This window comes from Heliangelus exortis, chromosome 3, assembly GCF_036169615.1.
Source record: "Heliangelus exortis chromosome 3, bHelExo1.hap1, whole genome shotgun sequence".
In the NCBI taxonomy this organism is placed as follows: domain Eukaryota; kingdom Metazoa; phylum Chordata; class Aves; order Apodiformes; family Trochilidae; genus Heliangelus; species Heliangelus exortis.
The window spans coordinates 84,785,172-84,812,337 of NC_092424.1; the positions used below are offsets into that span (position 1 = coordinate 84,785,172).

General features: G+C 38.0%; 1 protein-coding gene across 4 annotated transcripts; it reads left to right on the forward strand.

The window, feature by feature from the left end:
* SLC17A5 (solute carrier family 17 member 5) lies at positions 1 to 27,145 on the forward strand. 4 transcript variants are annotated; one of them, XM_071741557.1, is made up of 11 exons: positions 1 to 263; positions 3,535 to 3,731; positions 5,116 to 5,349; positions 5,833 to 5,920; positions 8,666 to 8,752; positions 9,963 to 10,081; positions 10,928 to 11,086; positions 14,493 to 14,625; positions 16,078 to 16,225; positions 22,555 to 22,645; positions 24,201 to 25,861. In XM_071741557.1, exons 1-11 carry the CDS (start codon positions 203 to 205, stop codon positions 24,336 to 24,338), a joined length of 1,455 nt encoding a protein of 484 aa, XP_071597658.1. In that variant the 5' UTR covers positions 1 to 202; the 3' UTR covers positions 24,339 to 25,861. The 4 variants fall into 4 exon arrangements, with proteins under 4 accessions (XP_071597658.1, XP_071597660.1, XP_071597661.1 ...); XM_071741559.1 differs by lacking the exon at positions 24,201 to 25,861 and adding an exon at positions 27,038 to 27,145 and having other exon boundaries at positions 30 to 263; XM_071741560.1 differs by having other exon boundaries at positions 58 to 263; positions 5,194 to 5,349.
* The last annotated feature ends 21 nt before the right edge of the window (positions 27,146 to 27,166 follow it).

Consider the following 27,166-nt stretch of genomic DNA (forward strand, 5'->3'; position numbering starts at 1 on the left):
AGTGCCCGTCACGTGATCGCTGGGGGCTGCGGCCGCCGGTGCCCGGCGCCAGCGGGGCAGAGCGGAGCAGGGCAGAGCGGAGCGGAGCGGAACGGAACGGAGCCGGGCGTGCTGCGGCGCGTCGAGCCGCCCTCCCGTCCTCTCCGCGGTGGCGGACGGCGGTGTGGCCCTGGGCGCGCTGCGCGGTCCGAGTGGCAGCGAGATGGAGACCGAGGAAGGAGAGGACTGCACCCCGCTGCTGAAGGAGTCCCAGCCCGGCACGGGTGAGAGGAGGGAGAGAAGGCACCGGGGGCAGCTGCCTGGGCGGGCCGTGTCCAGCCGGGCTGCCGCTTCGCTACGGAGCCGCCGGCCTAGGGCCACGGAGCCCGGAGGCACCGTGGGGGGCGGCCCGGGCCGCGGCACCTCCCCGGCGGCGCCGTGTGTCGTGGCGTCGCGTTGCCATGGAGCCCCCGGGCCCCGGTCCGAGAGCGTCGTCCCTGCGGGGGCCGGGGACCGGGGGCCGGGAGCCGCTCCCTCTCCCGCTGCAGCGGCTGCTCGCCAAGGGACGGCCCGGGTCCCGCAGCGGCAGCCGTCTCCGCGGCCCCGGGGCCGTCACCCCCGGCCCCGCTCTTCAGGTGCGGGTGGTCCTGGGGACGCGGCGGTGTCAAAGCGGGTTAAGTGACAGACGCAGGGTGCTGGCAGGGGTCGGGGCTTTGTCCCCAGCGCTGGTGGCAGGGAGCGGGCGCGCAGCCCTGGTGCGGAATTCTCCTGTCAGTGCCTGCCCTCGGGCTGTTGTCCAAAGGACAAGTGGGTCGTTCCAGCTTAAGCGCCGACCCAAGTCTTGCTGAGCGCTGGGGTCCACCGGGGCTATGGCAGAAAGTCGTTGTCAGGCAGAATTTGCGTAAGGCTAATTAGTTGTTGTGGAAGAGAGGAAGGAAGGTTGAAGAAAGCGCGATGATAATTAATAGGTGAGAAGTGTCATTACCGGGTCATGGCTGAACTACAGGGCTAACATGTTTAGGGGGTTGTTTATGCTGTTTTGTTTGCCAGTATGTAAAAGCTATAAATAGCATAGTAAGATTTTAAGTTTCTCCAGTATGCCATGCAAAAATAATCCACCTGGGAAATATTTAGCTGCAGGAAGAGGGACTGCTAACACAACGACTTAAAAGTGCTACAAAGAGATAAATTTGAGCTCAAGTTGGTTAACAGAGCAATGCCTTTTCAAGTTTGCACAATGCATCGTGCTCCAGTTGAGGTGGTTCACTTCACCCACAAGGAAAAAGTCAGCAGAAGAGCAACTTCCGTTGACTGCTGTGCAGCTGGCAGCACAGACCTGTATTTTTAACTGCAGTTTAAGAATCTTGTTCAATTATAGCTACAGTGCTATAAAACATGCCCCTGAAAACAGAATTAACTGTGGATGTAGGACTCAAGACTACCGATCAAGGTAAGACCTTGAACGTCATGGTTAGCTGCCTTAAACTTTAGGGGGGTGAATGTCTGTCGCTTTGATTATGGCAGTGTCCTGGAGGGGTGGGTGACTGAAATGCATCTGGAATCTTCTTGAGACTTCTGTTCTGTTAACCTGATCTAATATTCTCAGGTACAACAAATGCACTTAGTGGAAAGACAGGAAAGCAATAATTAAGCAGCATAATTTGTTTCAGACTTGTAGATCTATGGGTTTGTTAGATTTTTCCGATGAACTGTTTACAGTTGGAAAAAAAATCTGACATCAGTGTTCTTAAGTTCTTGTTTTGTACGGTTTGTACATTTCCAAGTGAAGGGTTACATCATCAGTGGGATATTCAGCCCTTTGTTAATATTGTTTAACCCCAGCAAGTACAGGCAGTGGAAAGGTTAAGTAACTTTACTTGTAATTATATTCATTGTTATAAATTATGTGACTATACATTTCTACTTAAGGCAAATTACTTCTTAAACAACAATAAAGGTTGTTTTAATGAAGCCGTTTGACTAGTTTTTGTGCAGCAAGCACTTCCTCTTCTTGATGCGTATTGTTTTTAAAATAAGCAATAAAATCTTGGCTGCTCTCCCTTATGCCATTTAAAAATTAGATATGCTTTTTGGAAATGCTGCTGTGGCAAGACTTGAAGTTACTGCAGGTCTGGAGGGTGTTCTGCATGTTTGTACAGTAGCCTCACTTATTTACTTAAATGTACATAGCAAATACAGCCTCTCTCTGTCATTTTAACAACTTACACAGTCATAATGAACACTTAATGTTGATCAGGGTTAGAGATTTCAAAAATGGGAAAGTTCTACTGCTTTTATGGAAATGACAATATCTATATGTTCACGTATATAGAACGTGTATAGATATACGTGTTCTATTCATTGTTTGAATTTTGAATAGTCAGGGGAAGATGGGATCACTGTAGACTGATGTAATATCTGTAGGTGCTGATCCCCAACCCTCCTGGACTTTCAAATGTCCAGGTTATAAAATTTTCCATTAGAACCATAGTTTCCCCCCGGGGGGGAGGGGAGGGAAATGGGGGAGGAAACTCCACCCCCTTGTAAATTCAGCAGATTCTTCAAGTAGTTTCTCAACAATTTTGACATTTCTCATCTGTAGGTTCAGGCATTCTCAGTTGATAAAGAGTATCTGCAGAGCTGTAAACTGTATGTTGTATAGATACAAAATTTATTGCCACTGGTGATGTGCTGGCCAAGTTGCAGCTCAACCTTCAGCTGAATCTCCTGGTACTGATCAAAGATCTCTGCCAAATGCTGTAGAAGGGAATCAATAACCATGTTACGGTGCATAATCTGATACGTGTGTCTGAAGAGCTGAGAGAATCAACTTAATTCCACAACACAAATTTCATGCTGGATTTAAGATTTCCTTTGTCAACTCAATTGCTGTCTGGTGACTTCTGAAGAGGGGCATACTGGGCAACTGTGGCTGTTTCACATTGCCACTGCAGTGCTTGCCGTTCCCTTTTCTGCTGCTTTATTGTGTTTGGCAGCTCTCAGCAAATGACTATTCCTTTATAAGCAAACTTATAGAAGGAAAACTTGTCTTAGAAAATAGCCTATCTCAATGACTGTTCTTTAACACTTTAACACTGACTTAAGAGTCTCGACTTTCCTTGAGCTGTTGTCATGTATGTGACAGGATTCCTTCTAATATTGGGGTTTTTTTCAGTGTAAACTTCTGGTTAGAATAAATGTTACTGTACTTTGGAGAGGATTTTTGAAACAATGTTTCTCAACCCATTTCTGCAGGCCATGCACCACACTTGCACTGCAGCCTCTACACTTATGCGGGTAGCTTCCAGCTGTCTAAACCAGAATGACATTTGTTTTGCACAACCTTCAAAAAGCAGGGGATTTTGTGTTCCCACCCCCACCCATCCTTTACCTCTATTGAATACACCCCTTAAGGCTCAGAACAATCAGCTCACTGCCTGTTATTTTTTTTTTTTTCTACCCATAAATTTCTGAGATTAATAGTAAAAACTGCTTTTCAGTTTTTATTTTGTTACGTCCTGTTAAAACAGAAAAACTTGCATTTTCTCGTTTCAGTCCCTGCGTGCTGCTCAGCTCGCTACAACCTCGCCCTGCTCGCCTGTTTTGGGTTTTTCCTGCTGTACGCGTTACGTGTCAACCTAAGCGTTGCTCTGGTGGATATGGTAGAACCCAATACAAGCTTAGCCAAGAATACAACTTCCAATGTGTGTCCAGAGCATTCCTCCACCAGAAATGTTCCTCGCAACACCACGGTGAGGTCTCAAACATCCCATCCTGTAACGTGGCCGTGTAAAACTCTTTTGAACAGAGGTCTGTGATTGATGACTGGTGCTTAGGTGGCAAGAGATCAAGCTGCTCTTTCCCAATCGTCCTTTTCAGTGGTTCTTTTAAAGCTGTTCTGAAAAATAATAGCTGTAAATTACCAGCTAATTTAGTACTGTTTTGCTCTCAGGGTTAGCTTTTCCTACGTACATCCTTTCTGTGCTATTCCTTACAAATTGCCTAATCTGACCCTGTAGCTCTATTGTGACTTAACTGTTTTGTATGCCAGTGAGCAACTCTTGCTGTTACATCTGCGTCAGAGCTCACATCACTGTCTGTACTTGCCTGCTATTTGTACAGCCTCAGTGCCATGAAATTTCATTACCAATTAACCTGTCGTGGTTTTCTCCTCGCTGTCTTAATATCTGTTTTCTTTGACTTCCAGTAATCCTTAAATTCACATTTCTTAATTGAACTGTTGGATATGAAAATATGCCAAATTTTTCTATTTGGACTTTCATAGCTCTCACCTTGTAATTGAAATTTACTACCAAGCCTATTGCTGCCTTCCTGCCTTCATTTTGTTTGCTTGTTTAGAGGTCATTCAGTATTTATCATAAGCAAATTATAACTGCAGGTTTTATGGGAAGAAGATTCCATTTCATTGCTTATGTGAAATGTGTGCTGCTTATATAGATGCTGAGAAATCGGGCATTTGGAATTGATCCCAAACTTCAAAATCACTTTACTGGGCAGCAGTTCATGTTCATGACTTCTTCCTGACTTCCTTTATAGCTTCAGGCTCCTGATCTTGATCATCTTTGCTTTTATTACTTTGTCTGCTAACCTCTTCTTCCCTCTGCTTTGCTTATCTTTTTCTTCCACCTATCTGTGAGCCCTGCCCTTGACTGCTCTCTTTTTTTTTACATTACATTTAAGTATCTGCATCTCCTTGTTTGCTTTTCCATCAATAATTTTTCTGTAGGAAAAGCCACTTTCTAGAGCATGACAGGATGTCCACATTATGATACAGATGTGAGATTCACTCTCATGTGGACTATACAGCCTGTACATGTGTCACCTAACCCAAATTGCTAAGAATAAAGGCATTTGAAGGGATAACTGCCCAAGTATCTTAATTTCAGCTAGATATGTCTGAACAGACTATAAACTACCTGAACTAGCCTTCAGCACTACTTTGATTGCAGTATAAATGTGTGTAGAGGAAGAGATCCTAGAGAGGAGGCCATGAAAGACTTATAATTTAAGTGTAAAGGACTAAATGATCAAAGTTATATAAATTATGGCCAGAGAAACTGCTACTTTGATATTGCGGCATTTTAGGTTGTTTTGGTTTGTTTTTTCTCTTTTTAGGGGGAAAAGTATTCTTGGGATGCTGATACTCAGGGATGGATCCTTGGTTCTTTTTTCTATGGCTATATCATTACTCAGATTCCAGGAGGATATCTTGCAAGCAAAATTGGAGGGAAGCTTTTACTGGGGTTTGGCATCTTTGGTACCTCTATATTCACCTTGCTCACCCCCTTAGCTGCAAATTTGGGAGTTGGCTACCTTATAGCTGTCAGAGCCTTGGAAGGACTGGGAGAGGTAATCCTTTTTTTCAACATAACTTGAAAATGTATCTGAATAATTTATTAATAAATTGTAGTGACCCTGTGGGTATCAGTATGCTGAAGCAGTATATTGGCTGTTTAATTTTGGGTAGCTAATTTTATAACGATTAAAAAAAATTAAAAGTTTGCCCTGTGTTTTAGCCCCACCTTTTCAAATAAGTAAAAGGTTTTATTTGCAAGAGCACTTAGGACAGAACTAGAATTACCCCTTCTCATCTGTCAGAAATCAGGAGCTCAGAACAGTACTGTTTGTTGCAGTTTTCCTGTATATACAGCATCAAAAGCAGGAGAAATTAATTCTGCTTATTTACTCTCATGGCACACTTGTTTAAAGTGTTTTCTTGCTAAGCAAGAAACAGATCATACTACTCCTTAAAGAAATATGCTTTGAAACGTGGGAAGTTGAAAGGAGTTCTAAAATTGTCACATTTCAACAGAATTATACATTGTTTTCTAGGGTGTTACATTCCCAGCTATGCATTCGCTGTGGTCTTCTTGGGCACCTCCACTGGAACGCAGCAAACTCCTCAGTATTTCATATGCAGGTGAGAAATTCCCACACTGATAAAGGGATTATACATTTTTTACTGCAGTAACAGGGAGGATTGACTTAAATCAAAGGGATTTATGTTACAATTTTTAATCAGTCTGGAAAGGATAGCATTGAATTAAATCTTGCTTTGCATTAATTATCTTAATTTATTCATGGATGTTATAGCACTGAGAAAAAGTATTGATCTGCAGCTAAGTATAAGCTTCAGGTTGACTTTGGTATAAAGCAGTGCAAAGTTGCTGTGAAGCTGATTAACAGAAGATTCTGTAAATAAAGGAGATTTAGTATCAAGATCAAAAAAGCTAGTGCAGAATCACAGTACAGAGGCATTTAGTTTGGCTTATGTGTTGGGGTTTTTTTTAATGTTTTTTGAGAAACTGAAGGAAGAAAATGTCCTAGGTCTCAAGTATTGCTGCAAGAGCTCCTTGACAGAGTCCAATACCCTAGGACCAGATTCTTTTAGATATTCTGCACTTGGAAGGTGCAATGTTTGATGTCAGATTTACTTATTTGAAGGTATTTCATATTACACAGGATGCTGGATTTAGCATAGGCATACAAAATACACTAAAAGCACAGTACAAATGCAAGTTAACACTTAGCAAAAAAACCCAATCACAATGCACTTGTTTAGATTGCTTGTCTCCGTTATGCTGATGATACAGGGAATCCCCAGATGCCAATCGAGAATACATGGGTTGAAGGCAGCTGAAATCTACTGTTTTCTAAGGAAATCTGTGGTTAGTTTTATTAGTTTTTATTCTTTATGTTGGGCTGAACCACATATTCACTCACTTCATGCTGGTCTGGCTAACTCAGAGGGAAAGTCACACTTCTAGTGAACCCGGAGAGAAACATTTACACCACCAGCTGACCAACTCAGCTGACATAGCTGTTTATCTAAAACAAAGGCCACCCTCTTGTCCCCTTTTGTGTTGAGATAAAGTCAGCTTTCTTTGCAACAGCTATCCTGTATTATTCCCTGAGCTTCACAGATATGCTGCTCTTGCCCATCTCCAGGGACTCTTCGTCTGATTTAGGGATTTGTCAGTCAGTCCTATTGCTCAATGCAGTATTTGTAGAGCAGGTTAAAAGTCTGGCTTTCTAAATTTACTACTCAAATCGATACTATTTCTTTGAGGACGACAAATTTTGCATTTACTTTATGAAGTTGTGTTTTTTTGGTTTGCTCATTTTTGTTAGTATTAATTTGTAACAGCTTTCTCATTCAACCTGGGCTTCATCAAGAAGACAGGACTATGCTGTGTAAATCGTGGCTGCAGTTTTTCAAGCAGCTCAGCCAATCTAGTGGCTCACTTGTGACAACAGGAATGAAACTTTAATCCTTTCTCCCTCACATTTCCTCTTTTCCCTCCTAACCAAGTGTCTCCTTCCTTCCTTAGTGCTATTTCAGGCACTCAACTGACTCTTCTATGAGCCACATGGACCTGACTAACGCACAAAAAGTTTTCTGCTGTATTAGTGAATTAAATCTGCTTTAAGAGAAGTCTTCATGTGAGAGCCAGCACACAAATCAAGCAGAGAGCTTAATCCCGCAGAGTTGGGATTGACATCTACTGCGTTTAACAATTGGGAGCTTTAAAACTGTCCTTTTATAAATTGTGAAACTGTGCTAGTGTCCTGGTGAGAAGAGGCTGTGGCCTTGAGCTGCTAATTCTTAGCAGTCATGGGTGGATAAGGTGCCTTGTGTAAACTTAGCAGAGTGTTTCCTTTTCCCGTGGTTGGCAGCCATGTGATCTGTGGGTTATTTAATCATGATGGTGTTGATTTTCTAAGGGAACATATGATTGATGATATATATAGTTGTTACTTTGATATACATTTGGCATGAAGTATGGGGTTTTGTTGCTCCAGGTTGAAGCTTTCTGCCTTGCATGAAAGTTGCTGCCATGAAAATGGAATCGAGGCAGTCAGCATATCAATGTAATGAAATAGTTTTTGAGTTGAGATTAGGTTAGAGAAGTGGTCCTACAACTAACACTGAGAGACAAGGTCTACTCTTTACCACCAGTAGAATTCCTAAGTATGTAAATAATATGAGTTGTGTTTCTGGTTACATTTGGAGTTGGAGGATGGACAACCCACCATCCTTAGCAAAATGTATATTGAATTATTAACTCAAGAATAGTTATTTTCTGCTTTTGGCTTCTAGCTGAACTGCAATCTGCTCATCTTTCCCTTCTTCCTTGTTAGATGCTGTACCCTGTCCAATTCAAGCACTGTGGGATTTGAACCTGCTGGTTATAGGGATGCATTCTGGCTCCTTGCTGCCAGCTTTCCTGTTTCTGTGGAGTTTGTAGCAGTTATGAGAAATCAATTTGATTATGTTGTCAGATTATTATCCTCCAAGTCCTTAACTGTACTGTGGTACTCTCTCATATTTTGCAGCAATGCCAATTGACTGATGTGCACTGCTTTGGTTGTAGTAGTGCCTTTACTGGAGATGAGTGTGCCAAGAATACCTGTCTTTTGCTGCTTTTTGCTTGTATTTTTTTATTCTTGGGGCTTTGTGACTCCATTTACTTGGAGCTGCCAAAGCATCTTATTGGACCTGTGTTTCTTTAAGGTGAAATGACAGCCCTGTAGTAGTGGTGACACATCTTTTCTGCATGATTTGTTACACAAAATAACCATGAGATACCACTTAGGGGTCTATGGGAGATCTAATTATTTGTTTTCCAATCTGTTTTTTTTTTTTTTTTTTTTCTTTGGGTAGGTGCACAGCTGGGAACTGTTGTCTCTCTGCCACTATCTGGTTTAATTTGCTACTATATGAGCTGGGTTTACGTGTTTTACATATTTGGTGAGTAATTTTTTTTAATTATTAAAAATACAGTCCATATTCTTTTTTAAAAGCATGGTATATTATAAAACTTATTTTAAGTTATGAAAATGTGTTTGATGTGTAGTGTTGCTTTTTTATTCCTCCTGGGAAATTAGAGATCTTTAAAGCTAAGTAGATTCGTGTGTGTGTGTGGCTATGTAAGCCTTGCTTTCTGTGAGCAAAGCTGTCCCTGAATAGGACAAAAGCTGGTACAAGTCAAATGCTCTTAACTCTCCTGCCACTTGGAAGCAAGAGATTGAAATTTCTTATTTGAAGTGTGAAATTGAGTTAATAACTTTAATCCCATTTAGTAGAACAGACTTCTAGTCTGAATGAAAGAGCATGTGAAAACTTACTGCTGCTTTAAATGGAAACCATGTGAAAAATCTCTCTAGCAGTCACAGGAACCCTGAAGGAATGCCCCAAATGCAAGGCATAGGATGTTTACTGTGAATTATGTTCAAGAAGAAGCTCAAACACAGAAAATACTTTCTAGAAGATCTAAGTGATGTTTTTATAGGTCTGTTTACAGGACAGGAGAAGCAGAACAAAAGGCAAGGGTTAAACTTTCCTCAACAAAACTGCCTCCAATTTTTGTATACATTCAAAGAGTTCAAAACAAAGAACTGTCTACAATGAAATAAGTTACAATATTATATAGAAGTACAGTTGGTTTTGACTGACTATTGAAAAGTTACCTTTTTTCAAATGGCAGTTCTGGGCTTTGGCTTAAAAAATTAAAGGAGGATTGGTACATCAGGTAAGTGGTATGTAGTGATATTCTGTGTATGTGCATAAAGTATTTGTTGTGATTAAACTTAACATGAATTTTTATTTCCTTTTGGTGAGCCATTTCCTTTGTGTCTGTTCCATGTGACTGATAAAAATACAAAATGTATGTCTGCAACTTTCTTGCTGTATGAGGCCCTTCCAAGAGGAAGAAAAAAAAAAGACAAAAATCCACTTTCCTGCTTATTCCTCTATTGTTTGTTTCCTCTAAATGTGCAGTGTTAAGCCACTTTGAGGAACTGTTTGTAAGTAGGTAGAGAAATAATAGCCATAATGTTCATTAAAATTATATTAGAGTATTTGTAAAAACTCCTAAATAAATCATCTGAGGGTGTTATTCACTCAATATAATTACTTACAGTTATTTTCTATCTTTTTATCCATCTTTTCCCAATAATAGGTGCACTTGGAGTACTATGGTTCTTCTTCTGGATGTGGTTGGTTAGTGACACACCAGAAACTCACAGGAGCATCTCACAGGCTGAAAGAGAATATATACTCTCTTCTCTAAAAGATCAGGTACAGCCCTTTGGTATAGTCTTACTTACTTAAATAAGAACATGAGTCACAAATATTGTCTTTAGTGTCATGCTCTGTTGATGAAAGCATCCTTAAGCTGAGGTAGAAGCAGAATTTGCAAAAAAAAAAAAGAATAAATAAATACAATGGAGTGAGAATACAAATACAAATAAGTGAGAAACAATCCGTAATCAAGGAAAGTGCTTAGAATGTCTTTTGTCATAGATGTTGCTGAAGTGCTTTTTAAATAAAAAACTCGAGTCTCTCCTCTTTAAACTAGAACCAAATCTGTATAATATTTTTAAACTTTGCATTACATTTTACAGCTTTGTTCCAAAATGTCTTAGAGAGTAAGAGAAAACTGTTTGCAGAGAAAACATTTTGAAAATGCTAATTAGCCAGTACTTGAAGTTTGTATAGAAGTTTAATCCTGTGATTTGGGATATGTACTTGCAGCCAGTGAGCCTGGTTAGGAGACCAAAGTTTGAGTAGGAAAAATCAGCTAAATAAACACAAGGTATGGCTTTAAATACATGTTGATTTCTAGTAAAAACAGAAGGGGACAAAGCTCAACAAGGGAAGGCATACTTTTTGAAATTCTGATTACAAAACACAGTAATAATTGCTTTACTTTGCAACAGGGCATCAACATACATTAGTTTACCTTCAGTGAGAACTGAACACAGTAATTCATTCACTGCTGAACACTTGTGTCAGTTTACTGAGACTCATTTTGTGCCCTTCAGAATGAATATAGATCTGGGTAGTATCAAATCACTGCATTTAGTAAATGCTCATGCTGATGTTCTGCTGACTCTTTTCCCTTTTTCTCTGCCTCCTGTGTAGCTTTCTACACAGAAATCTGTTCCATGGAGGCCTATATTGGAGTCCCTTCCACTCTGGGCTATCGTTGTGGCACACTTCTCTTATAATTGGACTTTCTATACACTTCTTACACTCTTGCCCACGTACATGAAGGAGATCTTGCAATTTGATGCACAGGAGGTAAGAGAAATAAAAATGTAATCACTCTCTTCTGAAGAAATGAAACAACACAGATCTTCTCTGCCCTTTAGAATAGAGAAACCTGTTTAAGAACTTGGAACATGAGCGTGTGTAATTAGCACATATAGCTAATCATAACATATAGCAGTGTGATTGCTTCAGATTTTTTGCTCTGTTTAATGGCTTCTGAAATACCGTTTCTTTGCTTACTATAAAGAACATTTTCACTTAAAAAGGGAAAAAACAGAGAAAGCATTGGAAAGTGGCATTTAACAATATATTTTAAGGAGGGGGGATGGAGTGGAGCTTCAGTCCGATTTTGATCCCTTTCCAAATTGTCATTTTATTTCCTTTCCTCAATGAGCTGCAGAGGTAAAATACTTTTCTTTTTTTCTTTTCTTCTTTTCTTTTTATTTCCTTTTTTTTTTTTTTTTTTACTTTTTTCTTTTCTTTTTTTTCCTTTTTATTCCTTTTTTCTTTTTTTTTACTTTTTATTGCTTCTTTTTTACTTTTTCCCCTTGTTTCTTTCCTTTTTTTTTCTTTTTTCTCTTTCTTCTTTTCTTTTCTTTTTCTCTTTTTCCTCTCTTCTTTTTCTTTTCTTTTTTCTTTGCTTTTTCCTTTTTCTCTTTTTCTTTTCTCTTTTTCTCTTTCCTTTTTCTTTTTCTTTTTCCTTTTCCTTTTTTCTTTTTCCTTTTTTCTTTTTCCTTTTTCTTTTTCCTTTTTCTTTTTCCTTTTTCTTTTTCCTTTTTCTTTTTCCTTTTTCTTTTTCCTTTTTCTTTTTCCTTTTTCTTTTTCCTTTTTCTTTTTCCTTTTTCTTTTTTCTTTTTTCTTTTTTCTTTTTTCTTTTTTCTTTTTTCTTTTTCCTTTTTCCTTTTTCCTTTTTCCTTTTTCCTTTTTCCTTTTTCCTTTTTCCTTTTTCCTTTTTCCTTTTTCCTTTTTCCTTTTTCCTTTTTCCTTTTTCCTTTTTCCTTTTTCCTTTTTCCTTTTTCTTTTTCCTTTTTCTTTTCTCTTTCTTTTCTCTCTTTCTTTTCTCTTTTTCTTTTCTCTTTTTCTTTTCTCTTTTTCTTTTTCCTTTTTCTTTCCTTTTTCTTTTCTCTTTTTCTTTTCTCTTTTTCTTTTCTCTTTTTCTTTTCTCTTTTTCTTTTCTCTTTTTCTTTTCTCTTTTTCTTTTCTCTTTTTCTTTTCTCTTTTTCTTTTCTCTTTTTCTTTTCTCTTTTTCTTTTCTCTTTTTCTTTTCTCTTTTTCTTTTCTCTTTTTCTTTTCTCTTTTTCTTTTCTCTTTTTCTTTTCTCTTTTTCTTTTTTCTTTTCTCTTTTTCTTTTTTCTTTTTTCTTGTCTTTTTTCTTTTCTTTTTCTTTTTTCTTTTTTCTTTTTCTTTTTTCTGTTTCTTTTTCTTTCTTTTTCTTCTCTCTTTCTTTCTTTTTCTTTTTTCTTTTTTCCTTTTTATTTTTTCCTTCCTTTTTTCTTTTCTTTTTTTCTTTTTTTTTCTTTTTTCTCTTCTATTTCTTTTCTTTTTTTTTTTTTTTTCTTTTCTCTCCCCAGTAAGGTAAATAGGATTAAAGAGAACCATTGACTTAAGGTCCAAAAATACTGCTTTTCAAGGTAATTTTAAAAAATGAAATTACCAAAGGAAAATTGAGGGGTGGGACATTCTTATTGGTCCTTCATTAAAGAGAACATGATAGCATAGTTTACCTGGAGAAGCTGGTACAGCTCGAGTAAAAAGCAGCACAGAAATTTCAAGAACTTCAGCATAGGCTTTTCCTTGTTTAACGTCTGAGACTGGCTTAGAGCAAACTGAAGATAGGTGCCATACAAGAAAGAGGTGATGCCAGCAATCTTGGGAGGAAATAGATGAGGAATCTCAGCAGAGATTCAGGAAAAAAGGATGCAGTAGGGCAAGCTCCAAAAGACATGGAAAAAAAAGCTGAAGTTGTTGGTTGGGTTCCTTATTATGCCTCCTGGGGGAGTATCTGTGAAAGTCTTTTGCTACCACAGCCTTCAATTGCTTGTGTTCTGTAAAATGCTGTTGCTTTAAATGCTAAGAGGTGCTGCTGTGAAGTGGCCTCCTATGTCTTTGGGTTATGTTTCTCCTTTTTGGAGTGACTTTGAGTACTGACTGTTGGGAACTTGAAAAAAAAATACAACCAAATGAACAAACAAAAAAAATAATCTGCATACTATTGTTGGACTAACTTTGTTGCCACACATTTAAGTGGAAATTTCATTATAATTTAAAATATTACACAGTTGCTACTGTATAGTTGCCAGTTTCCATCCTATAATAGAGAGATTGGTTAAAAATAATGTTGTGTCTTTGAACAGTGCTTTGGGGGGGTTTATTACCATCTTACATTTTTCAAAAATTTGCTTGCTGCTTTTGAAAGCTGAGCAATGAAACCAAACAGGCAGCATGTTGGAGTGATGATAGAGTGGATTTCAGGTGGGGATGTCTTTTTGATCTCATTTCAAATTAAACTTCTTAAGAAAGCTTTTGTTTCTTTTTTGATAAATATGCATTTTATAGAAGTGTTTAAACATTACAGCATCTCTATCCTATAGCTATCCAAATACCTTTTTAATCACAGATTAGGTCAAATTACAGCTCTGTTATCAGTAATAATCCATAATTGTATGGAAAGGCTGTTACTTACGCAGCTTAGTAGTACCTTTTCTTTCCTCCCTTCAGAAAACATGCAGAATCCAGCAGAATTCTCTGTAAGAATTATCTAAAATGGTAACTGGAGTAAACAGGTTACTTAAGTGTAATTTCAGGTTCTGAATAACAAGTTTGTTTTGGGATCATGCGATGTCCAGCCTGGGTCTGATGGAAGTTCTTGTTCTGTGTCTTGCCACTGATTACAGCCAGCAACAGATGTTTTGTCAGATAGATATGGAAGAAGGGAATAATGAAGAGTTATAGAAGTGCCAATCCCTGAAAGCCCATATGGCTTTCAAAATTCTGAATAATATTTAAAGCTTCTGTTTGTTGTAGTAACCCACTTGGTAATCTATCAGTCTTGAAATTGGTTTCTGGAAACTTGCATTCAGGTAGTGGTCACAATATACCTTCACAAGTAGGGTTTGTTTATTTCTGTACCCAGTTGTGATTTAAGCTTTGGATCTTTTTTGTCTGGCTGCACTGGTAGTTATGCATGAAGTCACACAATTGAGAGTTTACACATTGGTGACTTCAAAATGCTTTGTTTTTCCTGTTCCTAGGTTTCAGTCTTATGGTAATACCAACAATAATTATATGGATGGATGGTTTTGGCAACTCTGGTTCAGTCTCTGTTAATGCTCCAGCATAAGTGATTTTTCAGCATATGGAATTATCATTTCAGTGCTTTAACTGTCTGTTTTATATGTTGGTTTTGTGCTTTTTTTTTTTTTTTCCTCCTTAACAGAATGGATTTTTATCTGCCCTACCTTATTTTGGCTGCTGGTTATGTATAATTCTGTCTGGGCAAATTGCTGATCATTTACGGGAAAAGCAGAACCTGTCCACCGTTTGTGTGCGTAAATGTTTTACCCTGATAGGTAGGTACAAGTATTATTTCTGTTTAGAACATATCATAGTATCAATCTGGGAAGAATTAAGGATTTGGGAGAGTAGTGTGAAATTCTGCTGTGAGATGGGACAGGATTGTGCATAGCTTGAGAGCAGCTTTATTTGCACATTAATTTGTTAGGAGTAATCCTTATTTTTTTTTTCACATAAAAAACAGGGCTGTATGATAAGAGGGTGTCAAAAGCTTTGTTAAGGTCAAGATGCATCATTTTTGGAAGCAAACTGATTAAATATATGATCATGCAGAATCACCACTGGAGTGGTGATAATTGCTTGATGGAATGATACCTTGTGAATGGGTATCTCAAACTGAGAAGGGATATTGTTCAGCAGGAGCCTGTTCCCAGCCCTGTGTTGTTTGGTTTTTTTGTTTATTTAAGACTTATTTAACTGAATAGGAATTACCTGTTGCTAACAGGAAGACCAAATAGAGTACAGAATAATCTTGACTAATAGGGAGGAAAAATGGTCTGAAATCACTTGGAGATCAATAAAATCAGGTTTTCAACAAATAGAGGCTATGGGCTCTATTTAGGAAGAAGTTGATTGCTGATTGAAACAGGAGGCAGGAGAAAGAATAAAAAAAAAGATTAAGCACAGGATCCACACAACTTTCATCCTGCTTGGTGTGTTCCCATCATTGCTGCCTTCTCAATTTTGCTGGTTCAATTGCTTTCCTTAAAGCAGGCCTTAAAATAAACTCTCAAACATTTGTTTTATTTTAAGCCTACACCACTTTAGCGATACAGTTTACCCACAAGACCTCACATCCAAGTATGTCCACCTGAGGGGTAGACATTCTGTTAAGACAAACTTGACTGTGAGGTTGGCTTCATCAGCCAAATTCTACAGCAGCCTTCAGTATGGATGTATCAGAACTTTAAATCTTGTAAATGTGAAATACAGTTCCTTCTAGAAGGTGCCTGGAGGAGAAATATGCATATACATATATATGTGTGTGTATGTGTTTGTATGAACCCTTCCAGCTCTACTTTATTATGATCTGCAGAAATCAGTGTTTGTTCCTGAAACCTGGAGAATTAAATGAGGATAATTTCTTTGTAGTTCACCTAGCAGTGTCAGTGCAGTTTCTATTATTTTTATAACCATAAATAAAAATAATTTGTGAGTTAACTTCCAGTATCTATTGATTTTTTTTTTTCTTTGTTTTTTTTATCTAGATGAAGTTTGTGCTTCACATCTTTGCATTTTTCTGGTCTGGCTACCATTTCCTGAGGCAGCAACAGATTTGCAAGCCATTTGCTTGCCTTACAGGCTTTCTATAATGTAGGCAGTGCAGTGCTGGATTCTGTACACTAGGTGGTGGTGGTGGAAGCTGAAGAGAAAATATGTGACTGCTTAGAGCCTCTGCATGTCTCTCATGGTCAAAGTCCACTGATTTTAACATATCTGTGTTAAAGGAATGATTGGACCTGCAGTGTTCTTAGTAGCAGCTGGGTTCACAGGCTGCAACTACGCACTGGCTGTGGCATTCCTGACCATCTCAACAACCCTAGGAGGATTTTGTACATCTGGGTACAGCATCAACCATCTGGACATAGCACCTTCGTAAGTATTGCTGAAGCTAATGCTAGTACACACAAGACATTTATGATGCCTTTTTTACTATTGCCAAGGTATCTGGAAGATTTAGCTGTGGACCATGTGTTGTACAGACCAGGAATGTAAACATTGATAGTGACTCGAGCATTGTATTTGGAAAAAGTGCAACCTTGGCAGAAGATGGGATATGAATAGCAGTTCAGAATAATTCCGTTCTTGATCCTGCAGTTTCTGTAATTATGTTTGCTATATTTTTGTCCTATTTGAGTCATTATCTTAATAGGACAGTTTTTTTGGACCAGCACAATGCAATTACGTTTTTCACTCTTTTAAACCTTTTCATCAGAGCTATCAACCTTTAGCATGAATGTTTCCATATTTAAGCACTGTGATGCCGGCAAATTATTTGTATTTGGAAAACATTCTATACCCTGTTATCAAAATCTTGTTATGAGTAGGTGACATTTTATCAGTAGGTGACAAATCAGGTGTGTACTATTACTCTTAAATTACTAACTTTCAAGAACAGAAAGTTCAACTTCAGGCTGCAATTCCTGCAATATATTATAAATTCAGACTCTGACAGATCCATCAGTTTCCAAAGAGCATGAATGTATGTGTATTTTTTTTGAAAGTCCACATAATCATTATTATTGTATATAATAGTATATATTGTTACTATTAATTGTAATATTAATATATATAATATAATATTATATTATCATTATTCTTTGCACTGCTAAAAATCAAGTACTTCGCTTTGTCGTTCATTTACCTGTCTGTGGTAGCACTAGGGTATATCTCTGAGAAGGGTCAAATAACTTGATGACAAAAAGAGAGCTTTTCTGTACTTAATGTGTTTAAGTGAATAAGGAAAAAACATTTTGTTGAAAGGTTACCTAGAAAAAAGATTATTAAAATCTGGAGAACTTAGATGGGCTTTGGCAATCAGAAGGTTATCATGTCCACAATGATAGACAAGTTTTGACTTAACACATGGATATGGAAGAGTAGGAGCCCACTAATGTTGTCAGGAGAGATTAGGTAGGAAGCAAGAGAGGGGGGGGTTCAGTGGCCAGCTCTAAGCAGCTTGTGCTATGGGTTGAGTATGAAAGTAAGAAGAGTTTTTGTGATACACTTGGTTTTAAATCAAGTAGAATTACAAATTTAGATGATGCAGTTAAAGCAGTGCATCTCAGGTATTATGAGGCCATAACACAACTTCTGTTTCAAGCTTAGCTATGCAGAACTGCAACAGTTAGTTTCCTAAAAACGTAAAATGTTGGCTAGGAGTTACTTATTTTGTATCTCTGTTTAATAATACAAACCATAAGCATTATTATCAAAAGATTCTAAGTTACTTAACAGCAGAACTTGGGTATCTGTGCAGTTTTGATTTGCCTCCTTTGTGCATCACAAATTAGTCTTTGTGTCATTGTTGTATCATTCCCCTGAACAGGGCCTCTCCTGCACTCATGCACAGGACTGATGCTGCTCTAGAAATGACTAAGTGTTTGTACAGAGAAAGAGAGACTGGCATCTGTTCCTAAACCCTCTACCTTACAGCTGTAGTAGTTAGAGAGCACATAATGGCTTTGCCAGGGCATTAAAGGAGGAAAATGGGTCATGTTTAAGATAGCTTTTGGGAATTCAGTCCTTTCAGTGCTGTGTCACAGGGCTTGCGTGCAAGTCAGTTGGATCAGACAGTAGTGTGATCATCTGTGAGGATCATGTTCATACCCTCTGGCTTTACAAATCTGAGTCTTTACAAAGCTATCACTTTACAAATCTGGGTTCCAAAGAGCAATGGGAACTTCCCAAGGCTGGTTCAGTCTACCCTAATATGAAGAGGGAGTCTGCAGCAGCTGGAGTCCAGGCTTAAATATCTCAGCTGAGAAGCTAGTGTTGGATCCAGTGAAATTAGTTGAGTCCTAGCTGGTTTTTTGCTTCCTGTTGCATGCCTCTTCAAACTATTAAGTTCTGGTTTAGTAAAAAATTGCATTACTCTAAGTGCGAAGAGGAGTCAGTGGAGCTGTGCTTTGAATATATGAATAACACTATTAAATACTACTAAAATGACATCCTGAGGTGCTCAAATCAAGCATGCAGTAGGCAAAATTTTTTTACTGTGGGAGTGACAGAACACTGGAGCAGAATGCCCAGGCAGATTGTGGAGTCTCCTTCTCTGCAGATAATCAGAACCCGCCTGGATGCACTCCCAGTGACCTCCTGTAGGTGACCCTGCTCTGGCAGGGGGTTCGACTTATGATGGTATTTTGAGGTCCTTTCCAACCCCTAAATTTCTGTGATTCTGTGATATGTTCTTGGCCTATATTTTAGTTTCTTATCTATAGGATGGGTTTCACTTTGTCCTCTCTATGTCTTAAGAGTGTTTTGAAAATAAACTTGCTTCATGAAGAGTTCTACTTTCAACAGCTGAATAGTGTGCAAAAAGTAAGGCTTGAACCCATGCATTGAGCAAGTAAAGAGAAACAAAAGACTAAATGGTGCTCCATAAGCACCATCTCTGAAAAAGACCTATCACAGGAAAAAGGAAATTTCACAACTGCATTATGGACTCCTGTGAGGCATATGCACAAGAAATTTCTGTAAGCAGGTGACAACAAAGATTTCCAGAACTAGGATGCTAAGTGTGTTTTCTAATTTGAGAGATGCTTCACTTTGCATTTCTAATGTGTTTCAAAGGTGAATTTTTGAAAATTCTTGGAAAAAGAAAAGAAAAGAAAAAAAAAAAAAAAAAAAAAAAAAAAAAAAAAAAAGCCAACAATTTAGATGTTGAAAAAAGCCCCAAGAAAAAAAATTCTGTCGCATGACACTGATCCATTTAGCTGGCACAATTAGATTCACCACATGAGCCACTGCTGATCCCTCTGACCAAATCCCACTATTCTTCCTACCTTCAACAAAGTCCTGCTTTTGTTCCTTTTGCATTTAAGCCATAGAAGTTTCTCTCCACCTTCTTTCTGCTCAGATAGGCTGAAGGGGGGAGCATACTGGTTATGAGTGTGGGAGGGGCAGGTGTCTTGCTTATAGATCAGGAACCTTTTGACCTGGCCTTGCCTCTAGAGATGAATGTGGGAAGACTTTCCTGGATGGGAATGTGGATACAGAGGATGCTGTTTTATTGAAATCCATGATTCTCTATTTGGCACATGCATGCTTTAATTAAATCTGTCCAAATAGAGACAGAGAAGGAAAAGGGCATGTCCTCAGAACAGAACAAAGGTTGTAGAAATAAAAATTTAAAAAAAAATCTTCAAATACAGAAATACAAAACCACCTAAGATGAGAGGAAAAGGAGTCTTTTTTCTTCTGCCTATGTAAATTTTTGACTGCCTGGACTTTATGGATGAAATGGCCAAGGCAGACATTCACAGTTTCAAGGAAACACTTGACAAGCGTAGAAATCTTTAAATAGGGCCTGCATAAAATTCTGAAGTTCTGTTGAGATTTTACCCAATGATCTTTTTCTTTTTTTTTTTTTTAATTTGTTCAAAGATATTAGAATAACCACCAGTGATTCCAAGCAGTTTCAAAATGCACTTAAATGCCTGTTTTAAGTGGTTAAAAGTATGCTGAGTAGAACAGTAAGGGGTCCCTTGTTGCCACTAAAACTTGTATTATACCAAACAAATAATGATCATATTTGCAGGAAAAGTGAATGACAATACTGAAACTGAAGGGAATGCAATATTTGCTATGTGGTTTTGGTTTCTATCATGTATTTATTGTGCCATCAGTGTATTGATTTGGGGAGAGTTGGGCAAGGGGGAAAGACAAGATTGTTCTTTTGGGGAAAATGAAGCCTATTCTAGCTCTTAAAATCTACATCAGTATGTTGCTATGATTATAAATTTTAGTATTGCTGTTACCATGAGTCCTCATTAATAGTCCTGTGGCTGTGTTACACACTAAAGACTTCATTTCTCTGGGTTTTTTTGACTCTTGATTTTACTGCTTAACTGCTCTACAAGTCTATTTGTATTTGGTTATCCCTACTATGCCTTAAGAACGTGACCAACAGCCCATACTATTAGTCTTATAGCCCAGACTATTAGTCTATAGTCTTGCTCTATAGATATGCCCCTTGTAGTCTTCCCATTTGATATGGGAGTCTCTGCAGGGAGTGGCATGGCAATTAATCTGCATTGAACAGAAAGCCTTATCAAGAATGCAACCTGTGTCAGAAACACTGGGCATAACCAGAGGCATTTAGCCAGCAATTGGTTGCCAGAGGTATTTGGCGACTAAGGAAACTATTAAACTATGTTTAGTTTTGAAAGTGTATGTTAGGAGTATTGTAGTGCTTAAACGTGCTGAAGACAAAATGAAATTGGGTCTATGTAAAGGCTTTAAATAGTTTTTCTGCATGTGCTTATCTTCTGTGTAAGGGAAACTTTTACACTTTCTCATTTAGCTTCATAAAGGTTCATTAATTCTTAAACACTTAAGAAGGCTATGTGCTATAAGGATCATTTTAATTAAAGCATTGGAGCTTTGTCTAAACTACATTGCCATGCTTTAAGTAGTGCAGACTTTCAATGAAAAATCAAAAAGTAGGCTACATAATTGATTCTCTTTTTCTCACAAAAAAAAACCCATTACTCTAAGATTGTTGGCCTGGATACACATATCAAAACCTTAGCACTGGATGGCTAAATTCTCCTGTTTTGGCAAATAAAATGTCAGGACTGTGCATCCCTTTAGAGATGACATTAGATTTCTGTTATGTTAAAATTGGTGAGAGCGTAATTTCACTCCTGTCAACAGACTAAAATGATCTCTAGGAAGTAACTTCTTTCTCTTGTGGTAAATTGCAACTCTGAGTGTTTTATATGATTCTTCAGCCAGCAAATCCACTTTGAAAATCTGAACCACAGGGACCTGGTGGCTGGAAGGTTGAGCTCTGCTGTAGAACGTCAGGTTCTTCTTTCTCCTTCAGTCTCTCTCACAAGTCTGTGCTTGTGGTACAATTTCAGACATGATCTTTTGGTATTGCAACACTCCTAGGAGAGAGATCTTTATTTGCCTAGACATGAGGTGCTGAGACTCAGATATTAAGCAAGTTACCAGCTTTTCCCAGCAGGATTTTATAGCTGCTGGTACATAGGCATGCACCTGTGTGTGATAGAGCAGCATCTTCATGGAACAGGCAGCCTTAGAATGGAGCCAGCAGAACTGGTTAAGTCAGATCCATTTCCCTTTGGCTTTGACCCACAGAAAGCTGAAGGGAAGGACTGCCACAGTGCTCTGAACTCAGGTCCTTGAAACAACACTCTGTAGTGAAAGATGAGATATCTCTCTGCACTGGTGATGATGATGCCTTCTTGGCAGACCCTTTCTAGCAATGATACCTGAACTGGCTCTTGCTGTTCCCAAAGAGCACTTTGTCATATCCTTTGTCTTTCCACTTCAAGGCATGTAGTGTTTCTTTTCTAACTTCTCTGATGGATTCAATGCAGCCAGTTTAGTTGTGGTTTAAGAAAGGGGATTAGGATTTGGATTATGGATCCTGAGCAAAGCCATGACAGGTCCAAAGGAGGGCAACTAGGCTGGTGAAGGGACTCAAGCACAAGTCCTGTGAGGAGAGGCTGAGGGAGCTGGGGCTGTTCAGCCTGGAGAAGAGGAGGCTCAGGGGAGACCTCATCACTCTCTACAACTCCCTGAAAGGAGGGTGTAGCCAGGGGGGGGTTGGTCTCTTTTCCCAGGCAACCCTCAGCAAGACAAGAGGGCACGGTCTCAAGTTGTGCCAGGGGAGGTTTAGGTTGGACATTAGAAAGAATTTCTTTACCGAGAGGGTGATCAGGCAATGGAATGGGCTGCCCAGGGAAGTGGTGGATTCTCCATCCCTGGAGATATTTAAGAAGAGCCTGGATGTGGCACTCAGTGCCATGGTCTGGTAACTGCAGCAGTAGTGGATCAAGGGTTGGACTTGATGATCTCTGAGGTCCCTTCCAACCCAGCCAATTCTATGATTATCTATGATTCTAATTTAAGGTAAAATCCATAACTGGCTTCTGGAAAATAAGGAGTTATAGAATCATTTAGGTTGGAAAGAACTTTTAATATCATCAGGTCCAACAGTTAACCTAGCACTGCCAAGTCTACCATTAAACTATGTCCCTAAAAATGTATGTACCAAGTTGTCAGTGAGTTGTTAGTAGAATAAAACCAATCCATTCCTACTGGAATCTTTGTGTTTTAAGTTTTCTGTGTGATTAAAAGGAGGTGTTTGTGATCAGACAAGGCAAAATTGTTTCCATGACTGTTCATCAGGATAAGTGAATAAACAGCATGAACAATTTATCTTGCAGATATGCTGGAATTCTTCTTGGGATCACTAATTCTTTTGCTACTATCCCAGGAATGGTGGGTCCAGTTATTGCCAAAAACCTCACTCATAATGTAAGTCTACTTACTATTTTTTCAGTTGTTGTATTTTTATCTCCATTGAATGGAAATTGTGTCTTAAGTTTGCAGACATTAAATGAAATCTGGCTTATACAAGTAAGTTCTGTTGCTGTGAATGACCTAATTCCTAACCTTTATTCTTCTGATTCTGGTCAGGAAAATAAAGGTAAAATCAAAGACTTGTGTGGGACTTAAAAATTTTAGTGACTCACCCTTTATATTCTCTAGGAATAAAATGAGTATGTTTTTATCACAATAAAACTTTGTTAAAATGCCAACCAGATGAGAGAGCTGTGGTATTATTTTAGCAAATTAAGACAAGTTCCTACCTGTTGTTTTAAAAGTAGTTTCTCATGAGTTATAAGGTCAGCATTTGTCAGACGAGTGAGAAACTGAATTCAAATGTGTGGGTTTTTATAGTGCATCCCTTTGTTATGTACATTACAGAATGAGGATATTCTAAGCTGTGTTAGTTTCTCAAGACATCTAACATGAACACTCTTAGATTTGACTTCCAGGATGGTTTAATCAAAGAGGATTTGGAGTAGAAAAGGGAGTGAGTTGTTTGGTTGATTGCTTTTTTTTTTTAAATCAACTTTATGAATTATTCTAAAATCTTTTAAGAAAGGAAGATGGGAGGAGTAGGTTTATTGATACAGTTGAATTTGTGGAGTCGGTGATCACTCCAATAATTTTCTTAAAAGTCATATGAAAATATTCATTAATACATTAATTCAAACAAATTAATTCTTTCAGACATCTCAACAAGTGGGATTTATTTTTATATTTTTTGTTTGTTTTTTTTCCCCCATACTAATGCACTGTTCATGGTTTGTCCTGGTTTTGCTGTAAAAAATTTTTACAAGTTTGTTACAGTATTCAAAGTCATCTGGAACTGAAGAAAAAAAAAAGCCTTAAGACATCTACAGATATTACTTCTTTATATAAAAAAAAGAAGGGGAAAAACCAAACAAACCACAGCTCTTTGCTACCCATGTCTTAAGGCCTTTCTTTAATATCAGTGTTTAGAGGATTCCTCTTGAAATCTGAGTAAAGATAGGTACCTTTTTTGGGCTAAAACCTTATGATTCTGGAATATCCACACAGCAATCATTAAGAATAGCTTAATGCATAGTGCAGAGCACTTTAGATCTTGAATCACCTCACTTGAAAGCAAGGTAGTGTTCCCCTTGCAGTAACATTCTCTACGAGTTTGGGTAGCCTTTTGCATATGTGAATTTTGATGTGAGGGCTCTGCATCTCAAGTGATAAACTGATTCAGATAGTCTAAAGCAGTTCTGATAGGTCTATCTGTATAAGATGTGTTATTCAACCAAAGTTGACTGTACTGATGATTTGATCTTTTATGTTTCTTTTGCTTTTATGTTGCCATGGAATTATCCTGAATAGCTTTTACATCTAAATAGATGCAGCATGTAGTGCTGGTTTTTAAATTACTTTTTTTTTTTTTTTTTTTTTTGAGTGTGGACCTACAACTTGACTGGGTTTTTTTTATTAATTTTCTTTTTCTCTTTCCCCCTTTTGACAGAATACTGTGGAAGAATGGCAGACTGTTTTCTATATCGCTGCTTCTATCAATCTATTTGGAGCCATTTTCTTTGCATTATTTGCAAGTGGAGAGGTTCAGGACTGGGCAGTCAGTGCACATCACTTGCACAGAAACTGAAGGAGATGCTGAAATATCAGAACTGTGCTGAATCCCAGTGTGCTAGAATTATGTGACCAGTAAAGTGCCTTCCCTGCGGATGCCTAAGAGTACTCAGAGCTTTTCAGTTAAAACTATTTTATCTGTATATCTTTTGTACTGAAAATTATTTGACAGCATATGTTTGCTATTTCCTAACAAGAAACTACGTGGGTTAAATACAATAGTTTCATGCTAGGACTTGATATCAATTATATGATCAGACACAACATTTTTAAATCAATGTGGTAGGCTCCACTTCTTTCCAGTTTTAATTAATATTTTCTGAATTAATATTTAGGCAGATGTTTGATACTGAAATGAGAGGAAAAAAAAAAAGTGATTATGTAGCAATGTAAGGAGGAAAAGTATGCAAAAAGAATTGTACCTAAAAAAAGTGTTTTCGTTTCCATGATGAAAAAGAGAGGTTTTTTGCTGTTTAAAAGTCTAGAAGAGCTCTAGTTTTGTACAATCTTTTATAATGCTTTCATTTTACTAGTGTTTTGATTGATGCCTAGGAAGCGCACAAATTATTTTTTCCTATTTTACGCACAAGTTTTCAATATATAAGCATTCCCTGTTTCATGAATGAAGGTTCACAACTGTTACAGAGGAATGGGGAAGTAAAATGTATCGTGACTGACAGACTAAGTCATGTGTTACTGTTTTCTGTGGTGCAGATTTTTAAATAGGCCTTATTTTTATTCATCTGTGCAAGGAAGCAGCACAACTGTGGTTTAAATACAGGCAAGTGTTCAGGACTGCAGGCTTACCTTAAAATAAAGTCTGGCAGTTCATTTTTTGTCTCTTTAAATCAATGCAGTAGATTTCTTTCCCCTTGCATGTAGATCTACTTGTCAGCTTGTCCATGTAAATGCAATAAAATAAGGCCAGTATAGGGAATAATAAGGAAAATCTGTTGTTTTCTCTAGCAGACTTGTTTGGTAGTCAGATAACAGTAGAGTAAAAAAGAACTAGTGCAATAACCTGATGTTGTTAGTCTCCTATCAACATAGAATTTGACACTCAAGAGCATCCTTTGCACAAAGTGCAATTAAATCCTGCACAATAGGATTACTGAAGTCTATGAAAAAGTGGCTGAATAATCTTAGTCACAACGCAATGGAAAATTCCAGTGCCAAAGATTCCTGGATTGGAGCAATTAGGTAAAAAAGAAAAATCAATGGGCTCTGGGTTTTTCATTTGCCACCAATCCAAAAGAAAAGCCCAGTACCAAAGCTGCTCCAGTGGAGCCTGCCTTCCTTCATTTCTAGGAAATGGCATCTGCCTCTTCTTTTTAGCTTTAAGAGCCATTTTGTTTTGGCCTTCCTTGAAGTGTCATTTTCTTTGATGGTGGAACTGTATTTAAATCTGTATTTGTGTCTGCAGCATTTCCACAATAAAATGTGTGAAGTTCAGATTAAATTAGTAGTTGTTCAGTAGAAGTAACTTAAAACTATATTGTGTCTTCAGTGTTTCCACAATAAATTGAATTAATATTTAAATGTGCATCTGTTGTTGAAAATTAGTATCTTCTTCAAGTTAGAACATCATTCTCAACGTATGCTGAACAAGATTGGTCACTGGATTAAGGGATGTTTAATATTTTTCTGGAAAACTATCTATCTGCTTCCGAAATTTCTTGGTTAGTTTTACAGGTGAGTACCATCTTCTACCTGACACTGGAATAAAAGGAATTATATCACCCTGCTTCTACAGAAATTTGCACTCTTTCCATAGTTTTGGTTAAGAAGGGGAGAGGGAGAAGTTCTGAAAAAAAATCTGTATCCAAAAGCTTTTTTCAAAATTGTTTGATGCCTTTGATTTTCTTGAGATGGTAAGCAGGGCAGAGTATGGACATGGTTGCTATTTTACCTGTTTTGAAGCTGGAAACTTCAGCATCCCGTGACTTTACTCTTTATCCTTGAAAACTGCTCAGTTGAATATCAGCTTTTAAAAATAGATCCTTAAAGGAGCAGATGCAGTATAAGTGAATGTAAACACTCTCTATATCACTGAAAAGAACCTGAACTGGACTCAGTCAAAACTGAGTCAGTTTGAGGAATATCAGCAACTGAAAAATCTAGAAATTTTTGATCAGCTTATTAGATCTTGTTTTCTCCTCACCTAACGCATCATTAATATTAATTTTAGATACTGTGTAAGTTTTAAGTGAGCTTAGAAAGTGGGACTGAAAAAAAGGGTTATAAATCCTCCTATTAGTCCCAGAAAACAGGCTACAATTAACTTGGTAATATTTAACTATTTCAAATTTGATTTTAAAACAATCATAACATAGAATGGGATTCTTGCTCATAATCCAGCAAGGCTCTTAACACTTAGACAAAAACACACACACACAGAGGCCAAACACTTGAGTTTTATACTCACAAAAAGGAAAATATGTAGGAAAAAGCTGTCAAAATATTTTCTGCTAATCATGATACTGTTGCTATTGTATGGCCACCTTCCTGCTTGCAGAGCATTGGGAATCATTTTCATCTCTTAAAAACATTTCTTATGTTCTGGATTTTCAGCAGTAATGAGGGCTTTGAGTACCTCTTCTTTCAGGTCACCTGTGTGACACGGTATTGTGACAAAATTTGAGCAATTTTTTGTGGTGACTGTTGTGCTGAAAACAACAAATGTGATTGTTATTTTTTGCTGTGTTTCCTTAACAGGTAAGAGGTTGTGCTTTCTGTTCCATCAAGACCCCTCTAATTAGGATGTCCACCTGGAATGAGGGAAATTGGTTCAAAACCAGATTTTGCCCACTGAGTTGAATCATTCCTTCAGGAGCATAGTGTTGG